The following is a 12,930-nucleotide window of genomic DNA, read 5'->3' on the forward strand; positions in this document are numbered from 1 at the left end:
CTCCCAGTATGAATATAGATATCAGATATTCCAACCGCTGACAACAACAAACAAGGCAATACTTGTTTGGTTACTGAACATGAACTGATTTATTTGAGATGACACACAAATATATACAGCAGGCTGACATTACAAACTGTAACCAGAAGCCTAATTAACATGTTCTAGTTATCTAATCATTTACCCAGACTAGGTGACTCAGAGATATGACCTTTCAGGTTAAACTTGCCGTCTCCTCACTCACAACTTACAATACATATAAGTATAAACACATCCCCCAATAGTTTGCTAGAAGACAAAGGTGTGTTAATGAACACAATAAACTACTGGGTGAAAGAGCCGTGCTCTCCAGATCTCATTAATCAGCATTCCTTTCACATACATCTGTCCACTGAGTCCCAAGCTAGCAGAAACCATCATGGCCTCCTTAACTGCTTCAGCCCCGGAAGATTTTACCACCTTCCTGACCAGAGCACTTTTTGCGATTCGGCTCTGCGCCACTTTAACTGACAATTGCGCGGTCGTGCGACATTGCACCCAAACAAAATTTTGACGTCCTTTTTTTCCCAGAAATAGAGCTTTTTTTTGGTGGTGCTTGATCACCTCTGCGTTTTTTATTTTTTGCGCTATAAACAAAGAAAGAGCGACAATTTTGAAAAATTTTTTACTATAATTTTTTTGCTATAATAAATATCCCCCAAAAATATATAAAAAAACTAATTTTTTCCTCAGTTTAGGCCGATATGTATTCTTCTAAATATTTTTGGTAAAAAAAAAAATCGCAATAAGCATATATTGATTGGTTTGCGCAAAAGTTATAGTGTCTACAAAATAGGGGATAGTTTTATGGCATTTTTATTATTATTTTTTTTTTCTTTTTTACTAGTAATCGTGGCAATCTGTGATTTTTATCATGACTGTGACATTATGGCGGACACATCGGACACTTTTGACACTATTTTGGGACCATTGTCATTTATACAGTGATTAGTGCTATAAAACTGCACTGATTACTGTGTAAATGACACTGGCAGTAAAGGGGTTAACCACTAGGGGGCGATGAAGGAGTTAAGTGTGCCCTAGGAAGTGATTCTAACTGTGGGGGGGGTGAGCTTCAACTCACATGACAGCGATCACTGCTCCCGATGAAAGGGAGCAATGATCTCTGTCATGTCACAAGGCAGAACGGGGAAATGCCTTGTTTACATAGGCACTTCCCCGTTCTGTGGCTCCGTGACACGATCGCTGGGAGACCAGCAGACATCGAGCCTGCAGGTCCCGTGGGCACGGTCACCCTGTACGTGGCGGGCGCATGCGTGCTAGCCCCGCCAATTAAAGGAAACATACAGGTACGCCCATTTGCCCACCGCTGCCATTGTGCCGACTTATATCGGTGTGCAGAGGTCCGCAAGTGGTTAATAATGTCCTTTTGCAATATATAACAGAATATCTTCCTAAATGCTTGTAGCTCCCTCAAATACTAGGGCCCATAGTCGGTAGGCAAGAGGCTTGCATTCAGCTCCCCCCAAAAAGCCTCTGTCCTGGGTGAGTCTATCACAGTCCTCCTTATCAGTCAGTTACCTCATTGGTTGTTAGGACGCTGGCGACCATAAGGTTGTAATGGTACACAATGAAAACCTGTAGCTTTATTTAACTAAAAGGCAGGCTTCTTCCACCAGCTGGCTTGTATACCATTTTTGGGCAAATTTTAGGCATTTTGCCAAGGCACCTCTGAGAAAACCTGGATTGAAATAGAGAACCCTGGTTGAAATAAGCTGTTTTAGATGATCAAAGCACACGTTCATTTGCTACTTCAGAGTTCTGCAATATGTTTAATGTAATTACTCTAAGCCCTCATTCACATTGTAGCGATTTGTCATGCAATTTAACAGGTCAAATGGCAATGGCACTGTATAAATCAGTGCGACGTCGACTCTACACTGGTCACCATTCAAGAATATTCTCCATTTCACAATCTGGAAACAGAGCCACTTAAGGAAAGACTTGTTAAGAAGTTCCTTACACCAGCTAAAACGATCCTTTTTCCACTCATAAGAGGCTAAGCATATCTTTCTACATTTGCAGAAGTGATTGATGACATCAGAGACTACTCCAATATGTGTCAGGTGCAGGACACTTCATCTCATTCAAATTAACTAATGTATTTATGTTTTGCCTGTTGTTTTTTTAATTTTTTTTTTCGTTCTGAGGACAAATCATCCACATTCATGGACTTATTTTAGGACATGTTTATTGTGCTGTTGCAACGTAATTGCGTAAATAAAATGGTATTCACCAATACCAGACGGGGAATGTGCTGCCACAGCAGCCTCTCTTTTGGATTACTGTACTTGGTATGTTCTCCTGTTCCCCCTCCTGTTTGAGGCTAGTTAGTACAGTCCCTAACAAGACATTCCTTACCTATCACTCTAATGTTCAGCTTAGTTTGACTCTCCAAGCAGTGTCGTATTGAAATTTAAGTTACCTGTGGATTCTGCCAATTCAGCCATAATATCTGCACAGATTGGGTCTACGAGATATATTACTGCATATATCGGTATTTGAAATAGAACACTCATCACTGCATGCTATACATGTGTTGTACACAGTGCCGGGACAAGGTCATCCAGTGCTCAGGGGCGAAGATGTCAAACAGCGCCCTCCCCAGGTGGAGCAGCAGGAGGGGTGGGATCAATAACGATGCACGCAGCGCGCCTCACCAACTTATGTAACATATAAGTTTATCAGCGGTACACATTCTATCTCACATGAAATATGGGGAAATGTCCCTGTATCAGTGTAAAAATAAGATGCTCCCATTGGTGGTGTCACTGGAAGGAAAAATATGTCTGTTATGACATTAGTAGGAAAAATGTTTCAACATCAGTGGTGTGAGTCTAGCGTCCTCCTTCTTTCTTAGATAAGGGTCCCAAGTGCATCAGGCTTCTTAGAGTTCCTCTCCCCCTTGCATCAGTGTCCCCCCATTCATTAGGGTCTCCATAGCCCCCTTACATCAGGGTCACCAGAGTTCCCCAGTTACAGCAGAGCCTCCCCCGTTTCAATAGGGCCCACAAATCCTCCCCCCTTTCATTAGGGTCCCTAGACCCCTCCCCCCTTAAATCAGGATCCCCAGAGTCTTACATAAGGGTCCCCCGTGGCACCATTACTTACATTAGGGCTCCCAGAGCCCCCCTCCTTAAATCAGGGTCCCCAAAGCCCCCCCTTAGTTTAAGGTCCTCAGTGTCCCTCTCATTTCACCAGAGTTCCCAGATTCCCCACTTTACATCAGAGTCCTAAAAGGACATTTTGGACAATTTCATTCTCCCAACTTTGTGGGGACAGTTTGGGGATGGCCCCATCCTGTTCCAACATGACTGCACACCAGTGCACAAAGCAAGGTCCATAAAGACATGGACTTAGCAATTGTGGCAGAAAATTAACTTCAAGTGCAAAAATTCACATTATAATAATAACTAAAACATATAAAATTAAGTGTAACAATCTAAAAAATAATAGTGGGAACCTCCCAACTATGTTGCACTTTAAGTTAATCTGTATGGCAAATATCTATAGGAGGGGTTTCCACCATACCTGCTAAGTTTCATTTTATACATTATGTCTTATTTTCAGTTTGACATGTATTATATGTGAAGTTGCGTATCACAGAGACCGGTATTGTGCTAATATTGAAGTTTGTTGAGATTTCCATACATTAGAGCAGTGGTTCTCAACTCCTGTCCTCAGGACCCAATAACAGGCCAGATTTTAAGTATTACCTTGGGACTGCAGACTAGAATAGTGCAATCACTGAGCAGCAAATAATACCTGTGATGTTTTTCAGTTTTCATGCAAACCTGGCCTGTTAGTGGGTCCCGAGGACAGAAGTTGAAAACTACTGCATTGGAGGGTTCCACAATTATTGTTAGGTTATTGATCAGTAAGTTAGCGCTGCACTTTTTTTTGTGGTGTAGGGATATGTTACTGTGCTTAGTGACAGGCCTTTTACTGACACTTTTTTATTTTACCTCCAGTAGTTTATTGTAAATAGTAGTGTGATGATTACCTATTATACTAAAGAGCGGCATGTGGAATTAAAAAACATCAACAGATTTCAGTTGTGCCAGACCAGGCCGGCCCCCCCATGGACAATATGCCTGGCTGCTGAGTTCATCTCCCCATCCCTGCACTCAGTGTACTGATTGACAGCACTGATTGGCGGCACTGATTGGCAGCACTGATGGCCACTGATTGGCAGCACTGATAGCCACTAATTGGCAGCACTGATGGGCACTGCTTGGTGGAACTGACAGGCAGCAATGATTGGCACTGATAGGTGGAATTGATTGGCGCTGATTGGCAGCATTGATGGGCCCTGATTGGCATTGATAGGTGGTACTGATTGGCAGCACTAATGGCACTGATAGGCTGCACTGATAGGCAGCACTAATTGGCACTGACAGGTGGCACTGATTGGAAGCACTGATTGCCACTGATAGGCAGTACTGATGGACACTGATAGGTAGAACTGATGGGAACTGATCGGTGGCACTGATAGGCACTGATAGGTGACACTGATTGGCACTGACCAGAACAAAGGGGGACTTTCACATTGAGCAGACCATGAGCCTTGTAAGAGCCGCTCAGTGTGTGAAACTGTCATCTAATGTAACTGCATGCAGGTAGAGAGACCAGCTGTCAAAATTCAGTGGTGATGTCGGGGGTGAGCGGGACCAAACAGCTATCAAACACCAGCCAATGATTGGGCTGCTTAAGAAAGGGGGCAGAGCTACATACTCATAGCGGCCCACCCAGACCCCATTCCATTGGCTGGTGTTTGATAGCTGTTCGGTCCCACCCACCCCTGACATCACCGCTGAATTTTGACAGCTGGTCTCTCTCCCTGCATGCAGTTACATTACATGACAGTTTTACACACTGAGCAGCTCTTACAAGCCACACAATCTGCTCAATGTGATACTGTCTCACAGGCAGCACGAGCTACACACGGCTTGGATGCAACATTTCACAGAAGCCCAGTGGGCAGATCTCGGGAGACAGCCAGAATGCGGCTACACTAACACACCGCTAATGCGGTGGAGAATTTCCTGCATATAAGTGCCACTGGAAATCTGGCACCCCCCCAACCACAAAAGACTCCGCCCAGGGCAAGTGCCCCTCCCACAACCCCTTGTACCGGCCCTGGTTGTACATTATACATGTCAGGATGGCTTTAAGAGAAGATGTGTGCATGTACCAACAGGCAAAACAAAAATCTTTGTCAGTTACATAGGCACGCTTGTTTGCATAAAAATGTACAAGGGTATGTTGCATGAACGCACACCTGTTTCCAGATTTGGCACCAGACAACCTCTTTTAAGAATAGTACCAAAGCAGGAGGTTGCTGAATGATCTTCAGCTGTTCCCTTTCACTAGAACCTGTGTTTGTTCTTGATTTCCTATTACTGACCTGGTTTGTCACTGGATTCCTCTCTGCTCTGACCTCCTGTTGTAATCTGGCTTGATTCTAACTTTTGATAATTTCTCTACTTGTTGCAGACCTTGGCTTGCTTCTTGGCCACGAACTTGCTGATTACCCATTGACCTTGGCTTGCTTTCTGACCACAATCCTGCAGATTACCTGTTAATGACTTTGGTTCACTTCCTGACCATGATCCTGTTGAATATCCATTGCTGACTTCAGCTTGCCTCCCGACGATTACTCTGCTTTCTGTCCTGTCTAATACCTGCTTTCCGGGTTGTCAGGCAATGGCTACCTCAGATGCTGCCTCCAGCCTGTCGTAGGTTCTGGTGTTCCTGTCAGCTGTTCCCAAATGATCTCCTCGGCAGTCCACAAAAGTTCCTCACTGCCAAGTCTCCTACCAAAAGTGATCACCTTTGGACTGGAGTCTCGGCACATGTGACGCATTTCACCCTTTCACTCCCCTTCGCCATTCCTTGGGTGATTGGACCAAAGCTGTAAGGGAAGCCATCTCGCCATTTTGGCCTCTAACCAGGTACTTAGTAATAAAGTCCTGACAGCTCTACTTTATGTGCTGTATTGTACCTTACCTAGTCCTGATCACTACACACTAAACAGACTATATTCCACATTGAGCATCATATAGTCCTGGCTGCTGCACTATATACGTCATATTGTATATTACCTACTTATTCCCAAGGTTTTATTTGTTTCAGGAACTGATGATTTCAAAGTAGACATTTTAAAAAAGTTCTTGTAACCACTTGAGTCCCCAGTGCCATTTTAAAACGGCATTGAGATAACGGCTATTTATCTCAGTGCTGTTTTAAAATGGTGGTGGGGATTGATGGCTTCTGAGGGTTCTAGTGTGGTAAGCATTGGAACCTTGGGCTGCCTGTGACAACCAGCATCCAGTGCTAAGCCTAGGAGCTGGAATGATAGGAGCAGTCTGTGAAAGTAAACATAGCACTCCCATTTTGTGTGTGGCATGAGTGAAGTCACCGCTCTTCCATTCACTAAGGAGGGTCAAGTATGACTGTCATAGCTCTGATCAGCCTTCCATACAGCAGCAGATAACTGATATAGTGATCTGTTGTAGGCAGATTGCACTGCACAAAGTGACTACTAGCAGTTACATAGTTACATAGTAGGTGAGGTTGAAAAAAGACACAAGTGCATCAATTCAAACCTATGTGTGTGATTATATGTCAGTATTACATTGTATATGCCTGTATGTTGTGTTTGTTCAGGTGCTTATCTAATAGTTTTTTAAACTATCGATGCTCCCCGCTGAAACCACTGCCTGTGGAAGTGAATTCCACATCCTTGCTGCTCTTACAGTAAAGAACCCTCTACGCAGGTAGGTTAAACCTCTTTTCTTCTAATCTTAATGAGTGGCCACATGTCTTATTAAACTCCCTTCCACGGAAAAGTTTTATCCCTATTGTGGGGTCACCAGTACAGTATATATATATATACACAAATAAAGTTCAAAGGTTACTGCACTTAAAAATCGTTCATTTATTTTTCACTTATTTACAAGAAAAGTTACATATCCAAAAATTATTCAGAAAAAAATGTATCAAAGGTCGTTCAGACAGAGATTACGTTTCGGGCTTTCATGTTCACGCCCTTTGAAACAATGATTTTTGGATATGTAACGTACTCTACACTATAACATATGTATATATATATGTATACACGCACACAAATATTTTGCCTTTCATTTTTATTTTAAACTGAATGGGTTGTTTTATAAGTTAAGAGTTCACATATACTTTAAGGGTACCTTTTAAAGGAAGTGCTGAACTGATATGTGGAAGACAATTTTAGAGAAGATGTAAAACTTGAGAAGCTTTTGCAACAATGTGAAAAGGCTTAGGCAGCATTGTTGCCATTGTAGACCACAATACCTTTGTTCACTGCAGGACACTTATGTTGATAGATGAAACTGCATTGAAATATATAATGGATGACATAATGCACTTTTGAAACACATATATCGTGTCTAGTGCATACATTTACCTGAAATAGCCTCCACTGGAACAGACTTTGGAAATATTTTAAGGTCCAATATAGGTGTCAGTACTCCCTCCACGTTTCCAAACATTGAAGACAGACCAAGGGTAAATAACATTATGAAGAAGAGAACAGCCCACACTTGGGAACCTGGCATTTGAATAATTGCTTCGGTAAAGACAATGAATGCCAAACCAGTGCCAGAAACGCTCTACAAGAGAAAAAAAGATTCTATATTATACAGGTAGATAATGTTCATGCCGATGCCTGATGGAATTCTTAGGACGTAAGGTAGGTGGCAAGAGACATAAATGCTTGTTCTTCTCCTTTTGCCCCTAATACATCTCTCTCTCTTCATGACTCCAGACTAGGTCCCTGGGTACTCTGTGTCACAAAATCGGTCCCAGTATGTGGGGAACCAGTCGCTAGTGAAGGGGCCAAGCATAACACACTTCACCAGAATATCCATTACCCTTGCCATGTCACCAGTTTCCTGGCTAGTTGGCTACAATAGCAAAGTGACACAAACACAGAAGTCCTTTGCAAAGGCCCCTTTAGGACAGCTTCTCTGCTCATTAGACCTATGTACTGTATCTTCTCTAAATGTCCCCTATTTTAAGCCTTGTTCTTTGGATACACCTTTCATACACACCTTTGGAGACTTCAGACAAGGCAATTTAAAGGAACAATAAAGATTTTTTTTTTTTTTTACTGAAGTAGTTAAATGAGATATTTGAACATTACTTGATAACATCTTCAACACATCCCTAACAAAGCTCTCTAAGTGCCCTTGAATAGTGTCCCATGAGATAGTCATACTTTGTTTAGGTAGTAAAATCCATACAAGAGTCCTTTCCAATGCAAGACTCCATAACTGGCAGTAAATCTACATGAGGTAGCAATAATTTATAAGCAACAGGTAATACAAGTCCATAGGCTTCCTACCCCATTGGAAACCCTGACTGGGCTCCGCTCAAGGGGTGGTGCAATCCAACAGAGTAATGGCTACATTTTGGCAGACTTTCCCCTAACTAACCTCTCCGGGCAATAATGAGCCTCTATTTATATGAAATGACCTGTAGGGGATAATAACCTTCCCGAAAAGAGTGGGAAAACCTGGCCAGCAGCAATAACCCTTCCTTCTCAGAAACCACAAACTCACAGGTCAACCAAGGACACAGTGTCATATGTTTACATGGTAACAAATGGCTTTTGCACATAAATACAGTTGAAATAAGCATATACCCCAACAGAAGAAAAACCTTTTACCACAAAGAGCATTTTGTAAGCACCACTTACAAGCTAAGCCCCCAGCAGATCTAAAATATACAAATTAATGTAGCTAAGTATTTAGCCAAGTCATTAAAACTATAATTTATAAGTACATCCAGTGTAAGAACCTGAACCTAAAGTTGAACCTGAACCTGAACCTAAATTTGACTTGCTGTTAGCCTCTTGAAATTCTTTGTACAGCAGCACTAAGTCGTCATTCACACATTCATGAGGGCAAGTACAGCAAGAATGAGGTGTTTATTTACATGACTGGATCTGCTTGCAGGCTGCCTATATAATTGAATTGAGATGCAGCAGCTGTATGGACATACCCACACATCTTAGTTTGACAGGCTCGCAGGGAGAACTGCATGGCCCCAAATGCAGATAGTGTGTTTTCAAGGCCATGCATCCGCCCTTGCAGGCCTTTCAAACTTGGATGTGTCGGTATGTCCATACATTGGCTGCATCTCCATTTGCTTTTAAAGGCTGCCTGCATGCACCGCCAAGCAGCTCCAGACATGTAAACAAATACTTCATACATGCTGTATGGGCCTCTGTGCCTCTTGTGAATGAGACCTTAGACTGGGAAGATGGAGGAGCAGGACTGGGAGCCAGCTATCTGTACTGCATGCAAATGTACTGACAAAAAAAACAGCATGATAGGAAAAAGAGCAGAGTGACAGAGAAATGGCTCTATTCGTTTGCTGTTCTTTCACTGTTCTTTCAACATGCTGGGGATGCAGAGAGGAAACTAAGGCATACCCTCTGCAGTCCACAACTTTGAATCAAATACTTTTTATTGATTTTTTTCATTATACAAAAAAAACTCCAAAACACATCTATCATATAGTTTCCCTCAAATACCCCCACCCAAATACAAATCCTCAAAAAAAAAAAAAAAATCATATTTTTTCTATATTTGCGCTCACCAGTCTACACTTGACGCTTGATATCTTATATCAATGTTAATTTTACTCAATCTCATTAGTATATTCAACTGACTGCTCAAATAAATTAGAGACTAACCACCAGTGCCAGATTTTATCAAATATTTTAGGACTTCTCCTATGCTTATATGCCAATTCCTTTTGTCTTAAATTAAGATTAATCACTTTAATCCATTGATCTAAGGTTGGCGGGTATTTTGATATTTATTTTTGTAATATAAGTTTACGAGCCATATACATAGTTCTCAACCACATCGCATGCATTTCAACTGGGAGGGTATCTTCCGGTATAATCCCTAGCAATGTATTTTTGGGTCAAAATAGACCTATGTTGAGGTTAAGGAATTTAAAGTATCAAATATACCCTCCCAGTAGCGATGCAGTTTGGGACATTTCCACAGCATGTGTATAAGTGTACCTGTATTAGTAGTGCACCTTGGACAACTTGATGTAACATCTTTACCCCAGGAGTACAGCTTTGAAGGAGTATAAGGGACTCAATGGATGATAAATAACTGGGTCAGGCACTATCAGGTGGATAAGGATACCTCAAATAAGTTCTTGAAAGCTTGTTCCCATTATTTGTCACTAAGTGTCTCAAAATCTCTGCACCAACGTCCAAAGCTAACCTCTTGTGGATTAGTTCTGGCTGTCGTTTGTAAAGAGGAATATATGCTTCCTAGAAGTCCCTGTTTAGATCATTTTACAGTTACTGCCAAAGCTAAAATATGGGGAAGGTTTATATTTTAATAAAAATATCCTTGCTTTAGATCCTAGCTGTAGATATTGAAAAAAATATTTATTAGGCAACCAATATCTCTCTGACAATTTAGCAAATGGTTGCAGAATTTCATTATCTAAAAGTTGACAAAAAAGCAGAATACCAGCCTTCTTCAATAGATCGAAATTCTCAAACCTCGCCAACTCAGGCAATTCCGAATGATTCCATATGGGGGTGTATTGAGTATATCCCTCATGTTGAATATCTTGTTGAATAGTAGTCCAAATTTTATGTATTAAATTAAATGTAGGATAGCTACTGTATGTTTACTGTAGAAGTGATAAGCTACTATTAACTGCACTGGTGGATCTATCAGTAGTTGAGAAAATATAATTTGCTGTATGGGATCCTCACAATCTATAACATTCCATCCATATATTTGCTGGAGTTGGGATGCCAGATAATACAATCTGGCATTGGGAACGGTCAGGCCTCCTTCATCTTTAGACAACTGTAAAGTTTCCAATCTAATCTGGGAATGTTTATATCTCCAGATGAGAGCTCTAAACAAAGTATCTTTTTGTTAAATTTTTTTTCGAAGGAGCCATACAGGACAATTATGTAACAAATATTGTAGTTGTGGCATCCATATCATCTTTATCAAATTAGCTCTATCTATTATCGTTAATGGCAGTTTACTCCAAATTTCTCCTGCTTTCTTAAACCGCTTAAATAGAGGGACTAATTTCCTCTCCACGTATGTATTTGTGATGTAACTTGTACACCTAGGAATTTAAATATAGAAACTACAATTATTTGAGAAGCAGATATTGGCAGACTGGTCACCAGTGGGTCCACTGGTAAAAGAACTGATTTATCCCAATTGATTGTAAAACCTGAGAATGAACCATATACTGCCTTTAAAGAGGATGATGTATCGCCCAAAAAATAAGAGTGTATCATCAACATATAGAGCAATCTTAAGGGTCTACAAAACCCAACAATATTCAGTGACTGATGGACGGAAGCAGCCAACAGTTCCAAGGCCAAAGTAAAGGTGATAATGGGCACCCTTGTCTTGCTCCTCTTTGCAGTGAAAAATGGCGCCCATATATGTCCAATTACCTGTACCCGTGCCATCGGGGCAGCATAAAGGAGTTTATCCATCTTATAAACTGGGATCCAAAACCAAATTTTTCTAAGCAATGCCATAAATAATCCCATTCTATGCTATCAAAAGCTTTTGCTGCATCAAGTGACAATATAGCTCTATTACCCTGATTTTCAGTCGGAACCTGCAAATTAAGAAATAGGCGCCTTGTATTCACTGCAATAGATCTATTTGGAATGAAACCAGATTGATCTATATGCACTATCTTAGATATTACTTTCGCCAATCTAATGGCTAACATTTTTGCCAACAACTTTACATTCAATGTGAGTAGTGATATTGGGTGATATGATTCAGGATTATTAGGATCCTTATGTGGTTTTAACAAAACTATAATAATAGCTTCATTCATAGAGGGTGGAAGATGACAATGCTACATTAAATAACTCTAGTAATTCAGGTAACAAATCATTTCTGAAAACCTTATAGACTTCCCCCGGTAACCCATCTATACACCTGGTGCTTTGTTATTAGGCAGGCTAGCAGAGGCAAGTTTGAGTTCCTCTAATGTCAAAGGCTGATCCAGCATCTCCCTATCAACCACGGATAGTTCTTTTAATGCAATAGATTCAAGAAACAGTTGCAGTTCAGCCTCCTTACATGAAACTTTACTACTATACAAGTTTTTATAAAAATCAAAAAACACTGATGAAATCTCCAAAGTATTTTGTACAGTTTCAGTTGGAGAAATATGTAATACTACTACTTGTGTCATTGGTTTCTGAGCTTTTACTATTGCTGCTAAGAGATGGCCCATGTTTTCCCCATCCTCAAAATAATGTTGCTGAAGGAAAAAACATTTCTGCTATGCTTTTTTTAAGAGAGATATCAGCATATATCTGTTGTTTTTGTATCCACTGTTTTGTTTCTATAGTAGGACTCATTATATATTGAAGTTCGGCCAAGCCCTAGATCTTTTTTTGATCCTTGAGATTTGAGAGATAAATAAGCCTCTTATATAAGCTTTTAAAGAGTCCCAATAGATCTGTGAAGATACAGAGGGCTTGTTAACAGTACCATAGGCCAAAATGTCAAGCAATATTTTATTTTTTGAAGGAAAGTGATCAAACCAATAAGGGTTAATTTTCCATAGAATGCGAGGCTTAGTTGAATTTAAAGCTAGCTTAAGAACCAGCAGGGAGTGATCTGACAGTCCTCTAGCTGCATAAGTCACCTCAGTTATCACAGGTAACATCATAGAGGTAGTTAATGCCAAATCTATTCTAGATAAAGTCCAATGGGTACTAGAAAAGTAAGAAAACACTCTTTCATTAGAGTGTAACATTCTCCAGACATCCATGAGGCCAATCAATATAAC

At 40.8% G+C, this 12,930-nt stretch overlaps 1 protein-coding gene across 1 annotated transcript in view; it reads right to left on the reverse strand.

Moving 5' to 3' along the window:
- The window catches only part of LOC141144710 (sodium-dependent neutral amino acid transporter B(0)AT3-like), a 339,059-nt gene that overhangs the window by 75,372 nt on the left and 250,757 nt on the right, over positions 1–12,930 (reverse strand). The window contains exon 9 of the mRNA XM_073630653.1: positions 7,505–7,709. Within this exon, the coding sequence (XP_073486754.1) occupies positions 7,505–7,709 (205 nt within the window). The remainder of the gene's footprint in view (positions 1–7,504; positions 7,710–12,930) is intronic.

The sequence above is a fragment of the Aquarana catesbeiana genome, linkage group LG05 (genome assembly GCF_042186555.1).
Source record: "Aquarana catesbeiana isolate 2022-GZ linkage group LG05, ASM4218655v1, whole genome shotgun sequence".
Classification (NCBI taxonomy): Eukaryota; Metazoa; Chordata; class Amphibia; order Anura; family Ranidae; genus Aquarana; species Aquarana catesbeiana.